At 39.7% G+C, this 24,089-nt stretch overlaps 1 protein-coding gene across 1 annotated transcript in view; it reads right to left on the bottom strand.

The window, feature by feature from the left end:
• Atp11b (ATPase phospholipid transporting 11B (putative)) overlaps window positions 1-24,089 on the bottom strand; it is a 105,688-nt gene that overhangs the window by 20,222 nt on the left and 61,377 nt on the right. The window contains 12 exon segments of the mRNA NM_001427027.1: window positions 177-242; window positions 1,520-1,658; window positions 2,439-2,566; window positions 4,548-4,607; window positions 5,981-6,126; window positions 10,467-10,569; window positions 11,929-12,082; window positions 20,492-20,623; window positions 20,626-20,667; window positions 21,908-22,089; window positions 23,799-23,902; window positions 24,003-24,076. Of these exon segments, the coding sequence (NP_001413956.1) occupies window positions 177-242; window positions 1,520-1,658; window positions 2,439-2,566; window positions 4,548-4,607; window positions 5,981-6,126; window positions 10,467-10,569; window positions 11,929-12,082; window positions 20,492-20,623; window positions 20,626-20,667; window positions 21,908-22,089; window positions 23,799-23,902; window positions 24,003-24,076 (1,330 nt within the window).

Here is a 24,089-nt window from a genome sequence, read left to right as displayed (position 1 = left end):
TCTCAAAACAATGGACAAGAAGGAAAATTTACAGCAAAATTTAAATAAATGATTAAAATTTAGTGAGACCACTACTGTTGAAAAGCCAAAAGGGAAACTACATATGTGTTGGTAAAAGAGGAGGTAAGTGAGATCTACAGAGCACGTGCACACAGGTTTCTAATATCGTAGCATACCTTCACCGTGACTGTGATAACCATGACTGTGAAGACCAATGTACCGAATGTCCAGTTTCCAAACATCTAAACACAAGGAACAGACTGTATGTCATTTACCAACACAATGTTAACTCCACTGTAAGACAAAGGTACCTTTATTCTTTACAAAAACTATCTGAGTTATTTAAGACAGATATACACATGAATTCTGATTATATTAAGAAAGTGACAAAGACAAAAACAATTGAAGCCTTCTTGTGGTAACTATTCTGAACAATGACCCTTTGGGTAATACATAAAATCAGAAGTATAAAGCTGGTTCACAATGCAGACTTTGCTGCTTATCAAGACTGTCTTTATTTAGGATGATACAGTGTATGCTGTATTCTTGTCTTGCTTGTCCACAGTTATTTTCTGAAATATTTCCAACTAGAAGTTACAACAAAACATTTGCTACAGTGCATTTGGATAGAAGAATCTGAGTAAGCAAAAAAAAAAAAAAAAACCAATAAAATAAAACAATACACTTAAAATGGCCAATGGAACTGTTCTGCAAAGGACCCCATATAAATACTGCATGGAGTATCAGCAGAAGCATTCTTTTGGTCTTTAGAGTACACACTTACAAAGTCCACCACACATGCAGAATCCCAAAGGAATATCAAGATTTTATTTCCATATTAAGTATGCAGTTTTTTGACACTCATTTATCACTTTATCTTAAGGCTGATTTGCTTTTAATGTCTCCATATCTACCAGCATTACTTGATAAATTACTGAAGCTCCCTGACTTTCACATCATTTGTAAAATGAGGGTAAGTAACATTCAAAGTATGCAGAATGGACAAGGTTTCTGGTATATAAAAAGTGAATGGTAAATACACATTGCTTATTAATAATGGAACATCAATCTACATTCCTTAGTGGTACCTTGCAGTCTTCCAAGAAGACACAGAATGTAGAAATCACACTGAACCTATGCCTATTTCTCACTTTTTTAGGTAGACCTAGAAATTACAAAAATCAATGGGTCCCGAGTGCTCGAGTCTCAGGGCTATGGTGGCAAGTCCTTTGATATAAGCAGGCAGCTTCAACCCGAAACTGCTAAAACTATGTGCCTAATCCCGAGGATCTGGGTTTACTTAAGGAATGCCGTGTTCTATTTCCCTGCTTAAGTCACACTGGGTCCCTTCTTTGGGGTGAGGGGTGAGCTCATGAAGATGGGGCTCTTCCCACTCTGTCATCCTCCTGAACTCAGCTGAGGCAGGGGCATTTGGGGGTTGGGCTAAGAGAAAGTGATTTAAGCTTACATTCTTTTCAACATTATTAACATTTTCAAGCATTTGTAAGACATTTTTTACCTGGCCATTTCCAAGCAGAGATGTATCCTTCCCTATTAGAAAGTAGGATCCAAAGAAGAAAATGAAGGCATGGCTGAAACCCAGGACGGTCCAGTAAAGAAATGCTTTCATGCTCAAGAGACGGTTTTTACTAATGTCCCTGCAATTATTTTTAAAAAGAAAAAGCAACACATTAGGATTCATTTTTATCTTCTAAACAATTTAACTAATAATTTATAATGATAGAATTTTAAGATGGCTAAAAAATAACATCAAAAAGAATAAACTAAATTTACAAACCATTTCAAATAGCATGTGTCTTGATAACAGCTCAGAATTCATATAATACATTCAAACATCTTTTCATTTGATAATAAACACAATACAGGCATGGTACTTTCAGAGTGACGGAAAAACCTGATTATCTGCTCTCATTCCACCATGCTCCATGGTGATCTCTTTGGTAGGATATGTGCTGGCTTCATTCGTGAATTGTTAGAAGGATAACAGACTCTCCTGGTATTCTGGTAAACTAGAGCAAGGGACTCCTCACATAACTGCTATGTCTGTAACTGACACCCCTGCAACTGTGGTCTGTGACAGTTTATCAAGACCATGGGCTGGTCCTGGCAGGCTCGACATCTCTAGGATCACCTGGCTTGGGGAGTTCTGGAAAAAGCAGGAACTACTAACCTTCACTTGCACTTAACTTTGACTAGAACTCATAAATTTAGTAATAGTAAAATATAAACTAATTTTTCTAGAAGTTATTAACAACTAAATAACTACTCTTGTATACAATAGTCCTTGGATGGAAGTGTTTATTCCTAAAAACACTGGAAATTTATTGAAAATTTTTCTTTAATATTGAAAAACTTTAAAGCACCCAACAGTCATGCTTTACACTCCCTATACACATCCAATAATGAACAATACGTACCGATAGAGGGTAGGCTTGCTCTGTAATACATGTGGGTCTATATGCTGTTCCAAAAGACTATATATGAGAACAGGTAGGGAAGTAAAACAGATATTGTATAAAGTCAGGTACACGCTGTCATACAGTGTCTAAAAAAAGAGAAATTAGAGAAATTTTGAGATTCTAAATTATATATTTTTATTGCATATATAGTCATGAAAAAATTTTAAAAATAAGTACCTTAATTTTTCAATTTATACCAAAGTCCCTTTAAAAGACTCTCAATTAATAAATGTGCTTTGTTTTAGAATAGAATCTATACTGTTCCTAGAGCTATGTTGTCTGGGGACTGAACTTTTTTTCATAATGGAGTAAACTGGATTTCCATCTCAAGACTCCTAAGTTGGTCAATGTGATACAGTTTAACAGTTCTCCTGCATGCATCCTTGGCTCCTCTGTAGTTCTCTAATGGCTACACCTCCTCTCCCCGACCTCCCATCTTCTGTGCTGCCTACAGTACCAAAACCTCTATTTCCACAGAAGCTTTTTTTTTTTTTTTTTTTTTTCGGAGCTGGGGACCGAACCCAGGGCCTTCTGCTTGCTAGGCAAGCGCTCTACCACTGAGCTAAATCCCCAACCCCAGAAGCTATTTTTTTAAATGGCTAAGTCCCTGGTGACATCATCGTCCTCCCAAGTCTCACGGTTGCTACTGCTGGTACCAATGATTTACACCTTTTGCCTATGGTCCTATCATCATTGTGCTGATTGGTCTTTGTCCACCTGACACAAATCAGAGAAATGTGAGAAAAGGAAAAAAAATTGTGTAATTTTTTTGAATGTAGAAATTCTCTGTCTGCATGGACATCTACATGCCAGAAACGGGCATTAGATCCCTTTATACATGGTCATGAGCTACCATGCAGTTATGGGAATTGATCTCTGAAGAACAATTAGTGTTTTTAACTGCTGAGCCATTTCACCCCCCAGAGAAGGGATTTTATTAATATAGAAAATGCCTCCATATTATTGGCTGTAGTCAGTCTATCCCTGGCCAGGTGTTTCAGGGTTTTATAAGAAAGCAGGCAAAGGAACCATGAGTGACTAGGCCAATAAGCAATGTTTTTCCATGGCCTGTGCTTTACTTTCTTGCCTGAGTTCCTGCTCTGACTTCACTGAGAGTTCTAAAATGAAACAAACCTTTCCTTCCAAGGTGCTTTTGGTCAGGATGTTTTATCACAGAAATAGAAACCCCAAGGAAGATACTCATTAATACTGTTTCTTTAAAAACCTTGTCACAATGTATCAGGTTCCTACTGTCACATGGTCTGAAAGTATTTCATTCAGGTAAGCCATTGCTAGTACTCTGTCCATGACCTGATTTCAAAATTAAAGCTTGGTATTGTAAATGGGGAAAAGACTATTACAAAGAAGAATTAGTGATTTAACTTATAACTGAAGATCAGAACCACTGTAGCCTGCATTTTAAGATGCATAAGGAGCTATGTGAGAGTGTAATTATGGAAACTAGTTTTGAAGTGAGATTTATGTCATTTGGGAACTAAGTCACTAAGGTTCTTAGCAAATTTTTAAGACTTATGCATCACGAAGTAAGTGAACCTTTAATACGTATTTCCTCTGACTTGTTATTGACTATACAGAAATACCACAAATAAATGAAAACGATTATCAAGCCTGGGGAGGCGAGTCAGTTGTTAAGTGTACTTGACTGGGGTTTACACTTAACAACATATGAACCGGGGTGGTGGTGGGTGATGGTGGTGGGAACTTAACTCTGTAATCCTACCACTTGGGAAGAGGAGGCAAGAGGACCAGTTCAGAATGGCCCCTGACTATACAGCAAGAGGGAGGCACAGACTCCATAGAACCTCCCAAGAACAAACAAATGAAGAGTTAAGGATTTAATATCAATTTGAAAAGAGTCCACAATTAACATATATATTGGTATTAACAGTAACCACAAATTAAAGCCAGAATAAGTATCATGATAGTAGGTGGATTAAGTAACTATAACCAGTTCCTTGCAGGACAAAGGAAAATGTTTAAATACATGTCAAGACTTGAATATACTAACTTTCTGAATAGACAAGCACAGACTTCTGCTTTACTTACTTGTTGAGAAAACAAACAGTAGAACTGGTATAAAAACTGGGGTGTGATAAAGCACACATTCTGGAAAACAAGATGGCAAGTGAGTCAAACAGTGACAACTAAGGGACAGAAATCTGCAAACAGTTACAAATGCCTAGAAAGAGCATCTCAGCCGATCCCTACTGTCTAAGAGTCTAAGGAGCACCCATGTAAGGTGTGAACGGCGGATTCTCTTATTTTACTGCTTAGAGAATCATACAGATATTTTAATGAATGTTCTTAGTTCCCATCACTTCTAAGCAGTGAAAGTTAGGCTTTCAACTCTTAGTCCATAATAGCATAGCTATTATTACACATAACAGTTGCTTAAATTTCAGAGCTATAAAATGTTTATACTGCCAAACTATTTAGAACATGCAAGTGGAACTAGAGCTGGCACAGCATCTTACTATCAGTGTTTCTCCTATTACAACTGAAGCGAAAACAAGGCAGAAGAGCACCGCCCAGACCACTCTACAGGAACCGTCAGTCTACTCTATCCCAAGCGGAAGCCAGAACGATAGGCTAGAAGAAAACTGTCAATCAGCTTATGGCAACACACATAGCTGTGCTCTCTCATCTTGCAGGTATTAATTACAGGAACACACACAACATGAGATACTCTGATATGGTAAATGTTTATTAGCAGGGACTCAAAACATGGGTTCCCAAATTCCTTAAAAGGGTTCCAATGAGAGAACAGTATTTTAACATTATATTCTGTTTTATTATACAAATAAACCCTCCATAACTGAGAGGCTTATGCATTTACTACCACAGGGCCACCCTTAAAGACGAAAAAAAGATTAAGGACTCTGCTATGAATTCATGAAATTAGATTTAATTAAATTTATTACTAAACAAACATAAAATAGCTTTATAAAGAAATTAAAATTATTGTAGCTAAATTTGCACAGAGTAATAAATTTTAAGTATAAATTTTAATGCCTGATAAATTTACATACCATAAGACTAGAGAACTCTGCCAAAAAGCAGGTGTTCGTGTGGTTTCGTTTTGATATTCACTTAGAGACAGGAGTACAGCGGGGAGACTGAGTGAGCAAGTCTACATCACGGCACACATGCAAAGTCAGAGGACAACTTACAGCCATTCTCTCCTGTACTATGGAGTTCTCTATCATGGGGGTCCTAGGTTTGAACTCACGGTGTCAGGCTTGTTGGCACTGAACCCTCTCGCTGACCCAGAAATGTTTATAGCCTTTTTAAGCAGTCCTACCACTGTGTCCAGTGGCAACCACTGATTTGCAGTCTGCGAGCAATAAATTTATTTATAAAATAGTTGTTTTTGTTTAAAGAAACTATTTTAAGAATGATTAGAATATCTGTAACATTCTTCAATTGGAATTTCAAGTTAAAATATCAATAATTGATTCTTATAATCCAACAAAACTTACCTTATAAAAAAAATACTGTACAAGGGTAGCTATTCTAATATAATAAAAATGACCATGAACAAAAAGTAATTTGGAGAGAAATTTAAATCTAGCTACTGCATAGTCACTGTTTCTTGCAGCTTGCCTTCCTTCTTTACCCATGATTCCTGCAATAAAGATGAGAAGGAATGTTCACTGATGATCGAACTGTAATTTTATAGCATATATCACCTGGATTATTGTGGCTGCTGTAGCTGCACTTAGGCACTAAATTTAAATCCTAATACAGCAGTCAGTAGCCATCCAAAATGGCTTAATATATTTAATATAAAAGCTGAAGACAACACACTAGATACGTGACATCAATACTCAAGGACGGAGAAGGAAATACATATGAAGCTAACACTGCAATGCTCAGACCTAGCCGAGGCATCAACCACACACTGACAAACAGAGTGCTGAACCTTAATGAGCTCATTGCTCCAGGACGCCTTTAAACTCACCAGTTTCAAAGGTTCTAAAAAGACTAAAATTCAGGAATTTGAACCCATCAAAATATAAGCACATTTTTTAACGATTTTAAGCTGTGATGTGTAAGTGACTGTGTTTTTAAAGTAAGAAATAGATTTCTATGAATTTTCAATGGATAAAAAATAGGCAACTCATATATACCCTGAAAGCACTGAACCATTTTATCTGGAAAATAAAAGTCATCTTTAAAAAAACATGTATTTTCCTAACATTTCATTTATATTTTAAATTATAAGTGACTATAATAAACACTGTCTGTGTGTGTATGTATGTGTGTATATGTGTGTATGTGTGTATGTATGTGTGTGTATGTATGTGTGTGTGTGTGTCTATGTTTGTACACACACATGTATGCACAATGGTCGGCTTATTTCTTTAAAAAGAAACACAACAGGACTTACATAAAAAAGCAAGACTGTTTTTTTCGTTCAACAGTTAAGAGCACCACTTAAAACTTACAGTGGGACTGTTGCAATGCACATTTTAATCCTAGCCCTCAGGAGAAAGGGACAGAGGCAGAGGCAGGTCAATCTCTTGAGTTTGAATCCAGGTTGGTTCACATAGTAAATTCACATAGCCAGACAGGGCTACCCATTATAAAAACTTAAAAGAAAATGACTTCTAAATGCTTATTTTCTTGTAATAAAATTCTACATTCACCATTGGAAGGTCAACAGGCACACAGGTGAAAAGTTTTGTTCTATACAAAAAGTGCGTATCGATTTATAGTCTCAAAAATGTTGCCAAATTTATCAACTTTTATTATTATTGCCATTGACTTCTAATTTGCATATTTGTTTGACGGACTGTTTTCCTGCACTTTGTATTCATTTTAGTTATGTCATTTTATGGCAGCAGATGGCTCCCCTCCTCATCGTGTCTACTTGAAGATCTTCCTCTTACTAGTGTGATGACTCTTATATTACGAAGAGTGAGGCTTTGCTATGAAGAACAATTATTCTTAACTAGTTTGTCTTTGCAGGCAAATGGATGGAACTAGAAATGTCATCCTGAATCAGGTAACTCGGACCCAAAAGGACATGCAAGGTATGTACTCACTAATAGGTGGATATTAGCCAAAAAAAAAAAAAAAAGTACAGAATACCCAGGATACGATCTCAGAGCTCAAGAAGATTAACAAGCTGAAGGGCCTAAGTGAGGATGCCTCAATCCCACATGGGATGGAGGAGAAAACAATCATGGTGGGGGCGCAGAGGGAGGGAGGGAGGTACCTGGATGGGAGAGGGGACAGGGAAGGGAAAAGGGGAACATGATCAGGTATTGGGTAGGGGAAGTGAAGGAGTGAAGCCCTGACAGCCAGCAGAGAGAATGGAAACAGGCAACCCTGGGAGGTAGTAGGTGGGGGGATCCTCTAGAATGTACGAGAGACCTGGGAGGTGAGAGACTCTCAGGACTCAAAGGGAGAGACCTTGGATAAAATGCCCAACAGTGGGGAGACTCCAGTAGAAAGAGGGCATCAAGTGGAGGGATGGGGATGCCATCCACAGTCAAAAACTCTCAGAATTGTTCCTGTCTAAAAGAACTGCAAGGACAAAATGGAAAAGAGACCAAGGGAAAGGAGGTCCAGTGATCAGACCAAATTGGGATCCAGCTCAAGAGGAGGCTCCAAGACCTGACACTATTACTGATGTTACGGTGTACTTACAGACAAGATCCTAGCATGGCGGTCCTCTGAGAGGCCCAACAAGCAGCTGAAAGAGTCAGATGCAGATACTTATACCCAACCACTGGACAGAAGCAGAGGATCACTGTGGTTGAACTAGGGAAAGGCTGGAAGAAGCTGAAGAGGAGGGCGACCCCATAGGAAAACCTGCAGTCTCAGCTACCCTGGACCCCTGAGATCTCTCAGACACTGAGCCACCAACCAGGTAGCATACTGTAGCTGGTCTGAGGCCCCCAACACATATACAGCAGAGGACTGCCTGGTCTGCCTCAGTGAGAGAAGCAGCACCTAACCCGAGAGAGACTTGAGGCCCCAGGGAGTGGGGAGGCTTGGTGGGGTGGGAGGAGTGGGGACATCCTCTTGGAGATGGGAGTGTGGGGGTTGGGGTATGCTGCTGCTGGTGGTGGTGGTGGTGGTGGTGGTGGTGGTGGTGGTGGTGGTGGTGGTGGTGGTCATGGAGAGGAGGAATGGGATGAGGAACTGTTGGAGGGCAGACCGGGAGTGGGTAACAAGTGGACTGTAAAAAAGATTAAAGATAATTAAAAAAACAAAAACAACATCAACAAAAATTTGTTTTCAGGAACTTTGTTCCCCTTCACATATAGCGATCTCTTCCTCATAGTCAACTAAATTTCTCATGTGGTATTGTGCTTCAAATATCTTTTCATAACTCAAATAACAAAATTACTCATAAAAATTTCTTCAGTTACTTTTATGCCCTTAAAGAATGACTTAAATCCTTACTCCATCTGGAATTTGTTTTTATAAAGGTAGTAAAGAAGACATACAACCTTCTTTAGTAACTTGCTGTTGCTTACTTAGCAGCTTTAAGTATTTCTTTGCTATGTATTAGCAATGCTTCCTTCCTTGTATATGTGTGCCCGTGTATACACACTTGCTGATGTATGCATGTAGTGGACAGAAAGGATACAAAGCACCAGTGTCACCTGACACTGCAGTTTGGCAAAGGGTCTCTCACTGAACCTGGGGCTTGCTGCTTCAGCTAAATGGAGCTGTGTAGAAAACTCCTGGAGTCAGTCCGTGTCTAGCCAAGTGCTGCTGCTTAGGTTACAGACCTGCACTATGGCTGGCTTTTATGTGGGTACTAGAGAGCTGAACTGGGCTGTTCAGCCTGCCTAGCAAGCAATCAGCGCACTCAGCAGGACATCTCCACAGCCCTAATCAGCTTTATGTGCTTAGTTAATAGTATAAAGTTAGTAACATTGGGCTGCAGAGGTGGCTCAGCGGTTAAAGAGCACTGACTGCTCTTCCAGAGGTCCTGAGTTCAATTCCCAGCAACCACATGGTGGCTCATAAACATGTGTAATAAGATCTGATGCCCTCTTCTGAAGACAGCTACAGTGTACTCATATATAATAAATTCAACTATTAAAAAAGTTATTTAAAATTACAATTGTGATTTACTAAAAATAGTTTAGAAACCACAAAGAAGGATGAAGTTTCAAAATGAATATTTATTATCCCAAAAAGGAAGGGTTGACTTTAAGACATAAAACTATTCGGCCTCAACATAGCCATCATACACATCATGAAGACTCTTCCTGGACAAGGCTGACTCATCTAAGCTGGAATTTTATCCCTCAGAGGAGCTCCATGGTCCTCACCTTCCCTCTTGTCTTGACTGTAACATAACACTGACAGATCAGAGTGGAGGACAGTGAATCATCACTGCTGAGCCCCTGCCAGCACAGTATAGTAACAATCCACTAAAATGACTAAACAATAGGAACAAGGAATGGGAGTAGACATATATGATCTCATGAGTATAGAAAATAATATGTAATTAAAATCAGAAAAGTTTTAGAATTCTTTTTATTTTGTATCAGTTTGGGGGAATTCTTTTTTTTTTTTTCTAAAATTGTCCTCAAAATGCAAACCATAATTTTTAGTAATAATAAAAATAATTAATCATAATTATAAATGATGAATTTAAAACCTTGAGAGCAACTATATAAGTTAAAAAGGATAAAATGATGTAAGAAAGTTCATTGTATGGTACAAAATGGGGTGTAAAAATAAAATTACTTTTATTATTAACTATGCAAAGACAAACTTCACTAATATACTACTTCTTTTAATTAATATTTTAAACTAAAATATTATAAATAGTAGGCTAAATAATAAATGGTTTCTATGGGGATATACTCTCATGTAATGTCACACAGTATTTATTTCCATTTCATATTCTGGACATTGTACTTTACAAAAAGGAAAATTCAAAACCACCAAGTAATTATATACCAATTTTAAAAGTCAAGAAAAGTCAATCACCTATGCCAACATGTGCTTCTTGTATCATGCTTACGTCATTAGCACCATCTCCAACAGCCAGAGTTATCGGTTTCTCAGGGGAGATTTTTATCAGTCTTATCACCTGAAAACATACATTGAATTCATTCGTGATTAAATTTCAATTTTCTTGTATTTGCGTAATGTCCCCTCTCTGAAATCTTTTGTATGGTGGTGAAGGGGATATTTAATTTCATGCTAGACAGTAACATGCAATAAGGTTCACTTTTTGGAGGGGTATGGAGATTAAGGGTTTAAGAATGTCCTTCAGAAATATCAGAACAAAGCAGCTTTCTGTTTGGATTTTAGGAAGAGAAGATTTTTTTAAACATATTCTAAAATTTTTATAAGACTAACAACTTATTTACATAAATATACTCATTGAGCTGTCAGACAAAATTCTCAAGAAAATACGCTGATAAAAATACATATATTTAGTCATTTTTAGTAGCTAAATCTCAAGATTTAAGAAAAATATTATAATCAGTGAAATCAAAACAAGTTTATCTGGAATTCTTTTAAAAATACTTTTTAAACCTGTGTGTTTGGGGGAGGAGGGTATATACCTGGGATGACAACTCTGGGGAGCTGGTTCACTCCTTACTCCTTTATGTGAGTCCCAAGTATGGAGTCACGGTCCCCAAACTGACTGGACAGTGCTTTTACCCATTGACCCTGCTGTAGAATTCTTGGATGTGTTCTTACAGGAACAGAGATATGTCTGTGCTCTAATTATAATCTCCATGCAAAATTTCATGACTCTAAATGGATGTCTGTATGCAAAACAACCAGTACTTGATTTGTATTGCTAACAATATTATGTTATTTATAAGCTGTGCATTTTGTATATGCATGTGTGTCTATGTATATGGGTACACATATGGTCTGTTCTTCCATCAGGTCGTCACGCTCAGCAGCATGGGCCTTTCCCTGATGAGCAAGCCATCTTGGTGGCTTACTAAGAATGGGTCTTGAAGGAGAGAGTCTAAAACCTCAAAATATCCCCAAAATTTATTAATTCCAAAATTTTATAAATTCCAAACATTTATAAAAACTGTTTGAGTAGGCTTTCAGTTGAATCCTAGAAACTTAAAATTGAAGTATTTCTCGTCTACAGTTTATAATGAGAAGATGATAAAAGTGGATTGGGTTTCAACCTTCCTTATTTATCACTTAATAGCTGCTGCCCCCTTCCCTCCTTCTCTCCATCCCTCCTCCTCCCTTCTTGTTGGTTGAAGCTGGCCTCAAACTTGCAGTTCTCTTGCCTCAGCCTCTTGGCTGGTAGGATTTACAGGTATGTGGCCCAATGTTGAAGTTGATAACTTTTAATAAAGAATTATATTGTTTGTCTGTCTTTCCTTCTTCCTTCTCTCCCCCTTTCTTCCTTAAAGAGTATTTTTACCTCTAAATATTTTAATGTAACTTTTTTATGATCTATACTTACTTTTGCTTTCTGTAAAGGTGCCATGCGACAGCATAATACAGCCGAACAGTTTCTGCAAACTTCCATAAATAGCTTTTCATGCTCCCTGAGTGCCAGAGATAAGCTGGTCCCGTCTACTACCAGCCCATGCTGGATCACATGGTCCTCTGTAATTCTAGAAAAGAAAATAATTATACCATCTATGTCATACTCTGAAGCCAGATTCTTTACTTATTGAAAGATGAACAGTTCAACGACACTACTATTAGATGACTTATGTAAAAGTGAACAAACTCAGTTGTATTACTTGAAAGGTGAGATAAAATACAGCTTCTGCACAAAAAGAGAAATGAATACTACTAATGACTATAACTAATTTACCAAAAGAACACATACAGAAGACCAAAAGCAAACATGCAAAAATACAATCAGCAAACTTTACAAATTGTATAGTATTATCAATGTTGTATCTTCCTTAGAATTTTCAGTATTTTTAAGTGATATTACTTTTTAAAATCTTTACGTTTTATTTATTTATTGTGTGTATATGTGTATGACCACATGTAGAAGTCAAAGGACAACTTGAAACAAATGGTTCATTCTTTTCATGTGGGTCTCAGGGACTGAACTCAAGTAGTCAGGCTTGGTAACAGGCACATTTACCCACTGAGCCATCTCACTGGTGCAACATAACTTTCAATAACCAATCAGTAATTTTAGAATATACACATATACCTCAGATTCTTTTAAGCAGTTAATTTGTTCTTGTCGTTATTCTTAAACATTAACTCACCACAATGGTATTCACATGCTCTCAAAATAGCACACTTCCAAGACAAAGTGCAAAGACTTGTCTAGAAGTAACACTCTTAAAAATCTGTCTTTGACTCTGTGCTTCATAGTGTCAGGAAAGGGTGTGAGCTCTCTGCTTCCCACTGCTGCTGCCATAGTCTTTGACATTACAGGCTCCAATGCCCTGGAACTATACACCAAAGAACCTTATTCTTCTATAAAGTCCTTGGCCATGATGCTTCATCACACAATAGTAAAACTAAAGACTACCAAAGTTGGTATAAGAAAGTGGTTTGTTGCTATGAAGAACATGACCATGTTGACTTTCTGGTTTGTTTGGTTTTGTTTGTAGGAATGTGGAAGACTATGGGATTCTGGACTAGAAAGCAATCAGTGCTGTAATCAGCACTCATAAGGCCATCCCAGCAGCAGCCTGGATGGTAGTGCTAAAAGCAAAGCAGACTGGAGACATGGCTTAAGAGGTTTCAGAGGGAGGCAAGGACTCTAACAGTAACGGGGTTAGAGTCGATTCCTGTGCTATTTTGGCAAAGAAACTGGCTGCCTTCTGTCAGAGTCCTAAGAACTTACCTGGGGCAAAATTAGATGGAGAAAATGGCATTAAGTGGGAGAAGCGTCCGGACTGCGTGTGGTTATTAATGATAATGTTTATCAGATCTACGGTGAAGAAGAGCCATGCAGAGCAGAAAGAAAACCTAAATGTAGAGTGTGAAGAAAAATGCACTAGGAAGCTCACTGTTACAGCCAAGTAAGAAAAGCTGTAATTGTTAAGGAGAACATTACCTAATTCATCCTCTGAGGCCATAGTTACCAAAGACTCAACACAATGGAGTACTATCCAGCTATTAAAAACGAGGGCATCATGAATTTGACAGGCAGATGGATAGAACTAAAAAATATCCTCCTGAGTGAGACAACCCTAACCCAACAGAACATGCGTGGTGTGTACGCACTGGTAAACGTGGATATCAGCCAAAAAGTACAGAATACCTGTGATAAACCCCACGGACCCAAAGAAGTTAAACAAGAAGGAAGAGCCAAGTAAGGATGCTTAAATCACATGACTGGGAACAAAACAGTCATAGGAGGCCGAGAGAGGGAGGAAATTAGGTGAGAGAGGGGAGGGGAGAAAGGGGTGGGGTGGAGCAGGATCAGGTGTGGAGAGAGACAGTTAAGACAGAAGAAAGAACATGAGGGCCAGGATAATGAATGGAAATATGAAGCTTCCAGGGGTGGGTGGGGCTAATCTCTAGGAAGTCCAGAGACCTGAGATGGGGAAGGCTCCCAGGAGTCAATGTGGGTGATCCTAGCTAACATGTTTAACAGTGGTCACATGGAGCCTGAAGAGGCCAGCAGCCCCCAACCCCATTGGAGAGATAAAGACACCACAAAACTTTCTATACAAAATTCGTCCTGTCTAAAAGAAATGTAGGGACAATAATGGAGCAGAGACTGAAAGAACTGCCCACCAATAACCAGTCCAACTTGAAACCCATTCAATGGGCAAGTACGAATCCCTGACATTATTAAGATACTGTTATGCTTGTAGACAGGAATCTAACATAACTTTCCTGTGAGAGGCTCATCCACAGAGGACTAAAACAGATACAGATACCCACAGCCAAACATTGGACTCTTATGGAAGAGTTGGGGGAAGGATTGAAGACCCTGAAGAGAATAGAAAACCCATAAGAGGACCAACAGAGTCAATTAACCTGGACCCCTGGGAGCTCTCAGAGACTGAACCACCAATCAAAGAACATATACAGGCTAGAACAAGGCTCCCAGCACCTATGTAGCAGATACGCAGCTCAGTTTCCACATGGATCCCCTAACAACTGGAGCAGAGGCTCTCCCTAAAGTTGTAGCCTAACTGTGGTATCAGTTCTCCAACAGGGCTGCTTTGTCTGGCCTCAGTGGGAGAGGATGTGCCAAGACCTGATGCACAAGGGAGGGAGGAATCCCGGGGGTGGGGGCACACCCTTTCAGAGAAAGGTAGGGAAATGGGGGGGTTGGGGGAGGGAGGCCCCAGGGGATAGCATTTAAAATGTAAGTGCCTGTACACGCGCGCGCATGCGCGCGCGCACACACACACACACACACACACACACACACAGGTCTGCTCTGCACTGATATAAAGAGAAGGGTACCTTCACAATAAGATCCTATCCAGAGAAGCTTCCAACCTGAGAAATGGCCTGAGCCACTTTCTAGTTCTAATAAGGAACTGAGTAAAAGAGCTGCTATAATGTGATTTAATATAGTCAGGGTCCATTCTAAGATGGCTGTGGATGCCCAGGATGCAGGACAGTTGACGTAGTGCTAGCTTTAGAGGCATAGTGATGCAAGAGTGAAGAAACCAGCTAGACTCTTTCACCATGGTTTCAGAGCCTTCCCTCTGTGTGAGAAGGCCCTGGAGGGAGTGAAGCTGTGAGTGAAATAGGCTTGTACAGGAGACCTAAAGACACTGGAGGTGCCAGCGACATGGATATCTTAGAGCTGTGTAAAACGAGCAGAAGCAGACCCAGAAAGTGGTGTAGTGTGTATGGAGCCAAGCTGGAGGGCTGCTGCCATCTACGCCCTTTGACATCAGATATAGATCTTATAAGATTTGGAGTCCCCCTGCTGGGTTTCAGTCTTTGGTATAGTATTTCCTCAACATGCTCCATTCCTCCTTTTTAGAATGGAAATGTATGTTCTGTGACACATGTTAGGTATGTAGTTTACTTTTTAATTTTACAGGAGACTGGACTTGTAAACAGTACTGAGACTATGAAAGACTGTGGGGACACATGAAGTAGGAATAAATGCATTTTTGCATTGGGATTTGGGGGACAGGGAGTAGAATGTGGTAGTTTAAATGACGAATGTCCCCCATAGGCGCGAGAATCTGTAAACTTGGTCTTCAGATGGTGGCACTGCTTGGGAAGTTTTAGTTGGAACAGGCAACGCTGCAGGAAGTATGCCGCTGGAGACAAGTTTAAGAGCTCAAGGACTTGCATTTTCAGTTTCTCCTTCATGCTTACCATAAAGGACACTTAGCTTCCTACTTTGGCTATCATGCTGTCTCTACCATTATGGATTCATCCTCTGAACCTATAAGCCAAACTACACTACAAAGGATATCTTTTTGAGAAACCATCCTGTAAATGAACTGAAAACGTCCTCCCTACTGGCTCGCTCTCGAAGTGCCAAAAGGTAGCCTGCAGGTCAGTAGGGGTGAAAAGCCTCTGCTGGTACTGCCCAGCAATGTTGTAATACTGACTGACATACCAGGCAAGATGTGCCCACTGGTAAAACAGTGGCATGACAGTTACAGGGTAGCTAATCACTTCTGGAAGAAGGCTGAGGTCTGCTCCACAAGAGGGAATTCATGCCTGCTACTTTAAGCCAGGTCAAGAGCCCACAGCTGGTGAGGTCAAACTGCTGTCTAAGATCTATGCTTACACCTTCAGATTAATGCTGCACTCAGCCTCGAAGAGAAAACCTCCGCTCGTTAATGGTCAGAGTGTGGAGAGTAAGTGACCACTGAGTGCTCAGCCCTAAGATATCCATACCACCCTCCCTTTCCCACTCATGGTCAGAGAACCCTGTGAAACATGAGATCACGAGAATATAAGAGGAGAGCTATCAAGTGTTTTCTGGACATCACATGACATTTCACTCAGGAACTCACAGCAGCTATGGTCACTTGAAAGAGACACAAGATGAATCAAGATTCCAGCAGATAACACTAATTAGTAGATAACAAAACAAAAATACAAAGAAAAATAAAGAAGACATGCGGGTGTAGCCTGGGGGCGAATAAGAATGGACAGTGTGGGATATACATGATCAAGATTCATTGTTTACATGTATGAATTTGTTAAATTGAATAAAAACATGTAGCAGTGGGGGATGGGGAATTGGGGGTAGCCACTAGAAAGTTCCAGACTCCAGGGAAGCAAGAGGTTCCCAGGAGCCAATGACTATGACTTTAGCCGAAATACCCAACAAAGGCAGATAGAACCTGTAGAAACCACCCCCAGTAGATAGGCATGGCCCCCAGTTGAGAAATGGGGCCACCCACCCATCTCAAAAATTTTAACCCAAAAATGTTCCTGTTCAAAGGAAAGACAGGGACAAAAATGGAGAAGAAACTGAAGGAAAGGCCATCCAGAGACCACTCAATCTAGGGATCCATCCCATCTGCTGACACAACATCCTGACACGAACACTGATACCAAGAAGTACTTGCTGACAGGAGTCTGGTATAGCTGCTCCCTGAGAGGTTCTACCAACACCTGACCAATACAGACACAGATATTCCAGCCAACCATTGGACTGAGCCCAGCGATCCCAAGAGAAAAGCTAGGGGAAGGACTGAAGGAACTGAAGGGGATTACAACTCCATAGGAAGAACAATATCACCTAACCAGACCACCCGGAGCTCTCACCTGGAAACTAAACCACCAACCAAAGAGTATGCATGGAAGGATCCATGGCTCCAGATATATATATACAGCAGAGGACAGCCTTATCTGACATCAATGGGAGGGGAGGCCCTTGGTCCTATGGTAGCTTGATGCCCCAGCATAGAGGAATGCTAGGTGGGAGAGGTGGGAGTGGGTTGTTGGGTGGGGGAGCACCCTCATAGAAGCAGGGGGGGATGAGATTGGGAGGTTGTGGAGGGGAAAGTGAGAAGGGGGATAACATTTGAAATGTAAATGAATAAAATGACTAATAAAAAATACAAAATAGGGTACAAAGCTAAATAAAGAATTCACAACAGAAGAATCTCAAATAGCTGAGAAGCACTTAAAGAAATGTTCAACATCAGAAAAATGCAAATCAAAACAACCCTGAGATTCAATCTCACACCAGTCAGAATGGCTAAGATCAAAAACTCAGGTGACAACAGATGCTGGCGAGGATGTGGAGAAAGAGAAACACTCCTCCATTGTTGGTGGGATTGCAAGCTGGTACAATCACTTTGGAAATCAATCTGGTGGTTCTTCAGAAAATTGGGAATAGACCTATTGGGAATAGACATATACCTGAAGACCTAGCTATATGACTCGTGGGCATATACCTAAAAGATGCCCCATCATACCAAAAGGACACATGTTCCACTATGTTCATAAGAGCCTTATTTGTAATAGCCAGAAGCTGAAAATAACCCAATGTCCCTCAACAGAAGAAAGGACACAGAAAATGTGGTTAATTTACACAATGGAATACTACTACTCAGCTATTAAAAACAATGACTTCATGAAATTCTTAGGCAAATGGATGGAACCAGAAAATGTCATTCTGAGTGAGGCAACCCAGACCCAAAAGGACATGCATGGTATGTGCTCACTTATAAATCGTTATTACCCAAAAAGCACAGAACACCGAGAATACAACCCACAGACTGTAAGAGGTTAAACAATAGGAAGGCCCAAGTCAAGATGCTTCAATCCCACTTAGAAGGGAGATCAAAAATCCCAGGAGGCAAAGGGAGGGAGGTATCTGGGTGGGAGGGGGTAGAGGAGGGGAAAAGGGGAACATGATCAGGTATGGAGGTAGGGGAACAAGAGAGAAGCCCAGAGGGCCAGAAGAATAAATGGGCATATGCAGCCTCTGGGTGTGGATAGTGGAAGGACCCTCTAGAATGTACCAGAGACCTGGGAGGTGAGAGACTCTCAGGACTCATTGGGGATGGACCTTAGATGAAATGTCCAACAGTGGGAAGAGGGAACTTGTAGAATTCACCTCCAGTAGACAGGCAAGGCCTCAAGTGGAGGGACTGGGTTACCAACCTACAGTCAAAATTTCTGCCTCAGAATTGTTCCTGTCTAAAAGAACTGCAGAAGAGACTGAAGGAAGAAGAGCAGTCCAGTAACCAGCCCAACTTGCGATCCATCTCATGGGGGTAGGCACCAAGGCCTGACACTATTACTGATGCTATGTTGTGCTTACAGAGAGGAGCCTAGCATGGTTGTCCTCTGAGAGGCCCTATAAGCAGCTGAGTGAGACAGATGCAGATACTTAGAGCTAACCATTGAGCTGAAATTGGGGACCCCTATGGTTGAATTAGGAAGACTGAAGAAGCTGAAGGGGAGTGTGACCCCATAGGAAGACCAGTAGTATCAAGCAACCTGGACGCCTGGAACTCCCAGAGACTGAGCCACCAACTAGCCAGCACACAAGAGGTGGTCCAAGTCCCCCAGGGCATATGTAGCAGAGGACTGCCTTGTCCTGCCTCAGTGGGAGAAGAGGTTCCTAATCCTGTAGAGCCTTGAGCCCCAGGGAAGGGGGATGCCTGTTGGGGAGGGGAAGGAAGCAAGGAGGAGGAGGAATGGCATAACAAACTGCGGGAGGGGGCCTGGGGGGAGGGGGAAACAGCTGGAATAATAATCAAATACAATAATTTTAGAAATAAGAACAGAAGGTAGACTATTTCCAAAAAGTTATTGTTGTTTGTCCTATCCATGGAAAGGAGAGAGAGGATTGTGCCTGGGACTCTCAAGCAGGAACTCCGTTTGACTGTCTAGCTTCTCTGATGGATGCTGCTGAATGACTGTAATGCCTGATATGTGTATTATCTAATGGCGGCTAAAAGTTCATTTTCTAGGACGTTCACCCAGTGGAATACTTATTCCAATGCAGATCCACACTGTGAACTCTAGCTGGCTGCCCCAATGAAGCAAGCCTCTCTACTGGATTTCTTCTGGATGTTTCTAAGGCTCCGATTTGATGAGGCAACTTTCTGCCTATTCATTCAACTGGACTGCTAACGTCATCTTTGACAGATGTCCTGAGTGCCTGTGGGCCATGTCTCCCTGTGGTTCTGCTCTTCTGTGAGCTACTACTTACTATTTGTGCTTTTACTTTTGCTCACAGTATACTTAATAAACTTACTCTGTCAAAGCCCAAAGCATGGTTCTTGTATATCAATCTCTGGACCATACACATTATTGAGTTTAAAAGTTCTTATTTCAGCAAAATGGCAGGCTGCAACATTAACACCCCCAAATCAGTAGCCTTCCTTATAACAAGGACAAACAGACTGAGAAAAAAAGTCAGGGTAATTGTCTCACCATCCACAATAGCCTCAAACAAAATACCAAAAAACCCAAAAGATGAAGAACTAATCAAAAAAAAAAAAAAAAAAAAAAACAAACAAACAAACCTAAAGAAAGAAATGAAAGAAGGAGAGACCCCATTACACAGATTGGAATGATTAATAGTGTGAACATGTCCATCCCACTAAAGCCAATTATAGACTTAATGCAGTTTCCACAAAAAATCCAATGTAATTTTTCACAGAAATTGAAAAACAATATTAAAATTCATAAAGAAGCATAAAAGTAGCTAAAGCAATCAGGAACAATGAAAGCACTGCCGCAAGACTCACCACCCTGATTTCAAGGTAAACTGCAGCCATAGTGGTGAGCACACCATGGCACGAGCACAAACACAGACACACTTCAAAGGAATATAACTGAGGACCCCGACGAACGTCCACACTCACACACACTTCACTTATGACAAAGATGCTAAAAGCACACATCAGAAAAAAGACTCCATCATTTCAACTCTAGTACATGGATGCAATACTCTCTTCCGCCCACAGTGGGTACGGGGCATGCACATGGTAACACAGACATATGTGTACGAGAACAGCCATATGCATAAAATCAAACATTAAAAACAGTTTTTTAGTTAAAACATTAAATTTAAGACAACCTTTTATCTCTAGGCTGATGAAAACAGGAAGAGGCTTGCTGGCCCACACATTGCTGCTTACCTCCTGGCAAGCTGTCTCAACTGTTCAGCACATCCACTGTCTGACTTCTGGTTGATAAGTTCCAGGATATTCATAGTTCTATGAAAATGTCCACAGGACAAACTAACACTAACAGCTGTTTCATGTTTATCTCCATTCTCAGTGCTTCAATGGTTTCTCGAACTTTATCTTGTAGTCTAAAAATAAAAGGAACAAAATTTGTAGTCAAAACTACTCCTGTGTCTATGTTAAGTATGAGCTACACAGTACACATAAAGTACAGATCTGCAGGAATATTACAGTGTATCAACAGAATGACATTTTCTCTCATTATGTAAAAAACCAGAATAAACTAATAGTGCAAACAAAACCAACCAATTAAAATTTATAACTGTATATTTTCAAGGCTATTATCAATAGAGTTGTTTTATGAACCCAACCAAGTAGGTAGCCTTTATAAACTCATCTCACTGGGAAGTGGTATCAGGAGAGGGGGACCGAACAGAGGCCTGGTGCATGCTTGGCAAAAAAAAGTGCCACTACAAATTCTGAAAGTTCAGACCAAAGATCTCCCTCTACCCCATCCCTGAAGAAAACCGCTCTGAGAGCTAACCATCAGAGTATAGGAAATTCAGGACTACAGAACTTCATGTCAGTTTAAAACATCTCATGAAAACAACTGAAAGGGAAATGAAAACCCACATTTAAACATGGACACCTTTGTAGATACAGGGAATACAAGAGAATAGGCTTAATTTATAAAAATCAATTTTACTCATAAAATTCAACTTAATTCAAACTAACACTGACAGAGATGCTCAGTTTAAAAAAGTGAACAAGTTGCAGGGAATTTATATGCTAACAGAGGGGAAAAATCTTTAAACAAATAATTTAATACAGCATCAAAACAAACAAAACAAAAAACACCCAGCAACAGACTGTTGACAAAGAAGAGCATTTTCAGTCGTGTCAGTTGTCAGAAAAGATCTTCCTGGATAGGAGTTAGTTTTGAATACATTTTGCTCACAAATGCATTGATCCACGTAAAAGACACAGCCTTACCAAGGAACAAAGGTAGGACCACAAGTTTCAACTACCACTGGTATACAGCACGGCAGTCAGTGTGGTATTATTGAAGCATGAAGGAGATTGGAAAGGTGAAGATGGAGAGATATCAGAGTGTTTGGTGACAGTATGACACACTGAGGAATACTAAACTGGAAATACAATACAGATAACTGTTTCTTTTTATCTAGTTCAAGTATCTAGAAATCTTAAATATCTAATGCTGGAATAAAACAGCATTATCCAGAATAGAAAAATTAAAGTTTTAGTTTTCTATTTTGTTACAGGATGTTAATGGTACTTATTTTCATATATTAAAAGCACTTGACTAAAACGTTCTTTGAAAAGATACTGCCTACTTCTGATACTTGCCTATCTTCCACTGCTGTAGCTCCTAGCAACACCAGATCTTTCTCAATGTACTGGAAGACGCCAGCCAGCTTCTCTTCCCGACGCTGCAAGGAAGTCCTGGCCTCAAACAGGCGCCTGTTTACATCTTCATACTCTTCAGCTGTAAACTGTCTATAAGCTATACACAGTGTCCGCAGTCCTTTCTAAAAGAAGAAAAAACAGGCATATACCTCTGTAAGAGCCAGGTTCATAACCTGACTTTAAATATGGTCATTTTGTCTTCACCTGTGACTTGGAACTACACCAACTTAGCAATCTGTATTTGACTACTTTGATTATACAAACCTCAAATTTTCTTAATCTCTGAAAATTAGCATCCAAATCTAAAGATTTCTTACTATATATTTTCCTTAGAAAAACCCAAAATAAATGTTCGAGCAATAGAGTTTGAAGAGAGCAGATTTTAAAACACCACATGACCATGTTTTGCAAGTTTGTAAATAGTGCCATTTCCTGAGAGGTCATTACATATTAATAGACATACTAATTAATCACTCTGTAATAACTATGCATGGATACTATTCCAGACAATGGCATGTCTATGCAGCGAGACACTATAGCAGGTAGATGGGTCAGACTGCAAGTAAACCAAGTAAGGAAGGAGAGGCCCACGTACGAAGCCCACATAGAAACACGAGCAAGAGAGAGCCTCAATTAGGTTTTCTGCTTTTGGAAGAGTTTCTTTTATTTTTCCTTTTAAATTAGAATCGCACTACATAAAATTAACTCTTTTAAAGAGTTCCATGTTGTGCTTTTTAGAATATTTACAAAATTGTTACCGCTACCGGAATATTTCACCCGCAATGGATTCCCTATTCATCAGGAGTCACTCCCTTCTTTCCCTTCATCCAGAAGCCTTTGGAAACTGCTCACTTGTTTTATCTCTATGAAGCTGCCTTACCCTGGATCTTTCATATAAACATAGACTGGTCTCTTGTGACTGGCTTCTTTCAGCAAAGTTTCCAATGTTCATCCATGTTGTAGCATCTATAAGGTACCAGGACCTCATTTCTCTTAATGACTAAGTAATATCTCATTACATTGCTATAATCATATTTTATCCATTCATCAAGCTGGGCATCAAGGCCTTTTCAATTTGGGGCTCGGAGCACCCATTCATTAGAAAAACCTTTTCCTTTCTCTTTGGTGTACACCTAGGTATATAGCCATACTATATATAGGTATATAGTTATACAGGTTATAACTTCATTTTTACCTTTTAAAGACTGACAAACTGTTCAAAGGCTACATGATTTATACAATGTGTACAATCTCTAATTTCTCCACTGCATGGAGTTCCTCCATATTTCTCCAGTAAGCCTGTTTCTGTCTTGTTACCTCTTGTCCTTTACCTCTGAACCACACACTTTTTTTTCTTTAAAAGTGTGGGTTTAATTATGTCACCCCACTTGTTCTTGCATTTCTGTGCTCAAGCTTTTGTCTTGTTTCTGCCTTTCTACCATAGGCCCAGGAAAAACTGGGGGGAGGGGGGTAGGAAAAGAGAAGGGAAGGAAGAGGAAAAGAACAAAGACACCTAGCCATTCAGGAGATGAAACCCATGGATCTGTGCTTCCCTCTAAGCCCCAAATACTCATTTTTGTCAAGGGAATTGTTTGGGCGGTATATACAACCAGAACTAGAACAGGCTGGAAGGAAATTTCAAGGTACCAGGTTAAAAGTCAGTTTTTACAACAAGTATAAGGAGCCAACATTTAATGCAAAAGGACAAATAACAACAGAGTTTCTAAAACTTGAATTATCTACTAGAAAGATGAAATCTCAACCTTTTAATAAATATATTTTTCAAGTTTGTTCTTAATTTTTTTAAAAAATCATAGCTATTTGTACTTACCAAAGCAAATTCATCAACATGAATTCTGGTTTTTGCTATTTCTCCACCTATACATTTAGGGAGAATTGAAGATTCTGCTCCTTTAGCAAATAAAAGCTTCTCGCCTAAATAAAAAACAAAACAAAACAAAAAAAAAAAAACAAAACCTAGTTACCAAGCTCTATATTAGGCAAATAAATTCTCACAAAAGCTTGGCTTGGTTACCTGAAGGTGCCTGAACAATCACACTCATCCTCCTACGGTCTGAGTCAAATTCCAGAATGTGAAGCAGTTTGTACCTAGAAATTAAGA

This window comes from Rattus norvegicus, chromosome 2 (genome assembly GCF_021556685.1).
Source record: "Rattus norvegicus strain SHRSP/BbbUtx chromosome 2, alternate assembly SHRSP_T2T, whole genome shotgun sequence".
Taxonomy (NCBI): Eukaryota; Metazoa; Chordata; class Mammalia; order Rodentia; family Muridae; genus Rattus; species Rattus norvegicus.
Note: the sequence above shows the minus strand (reverse complement) of the source record. Positions and strands in the feature narration are given on the sequence as shown.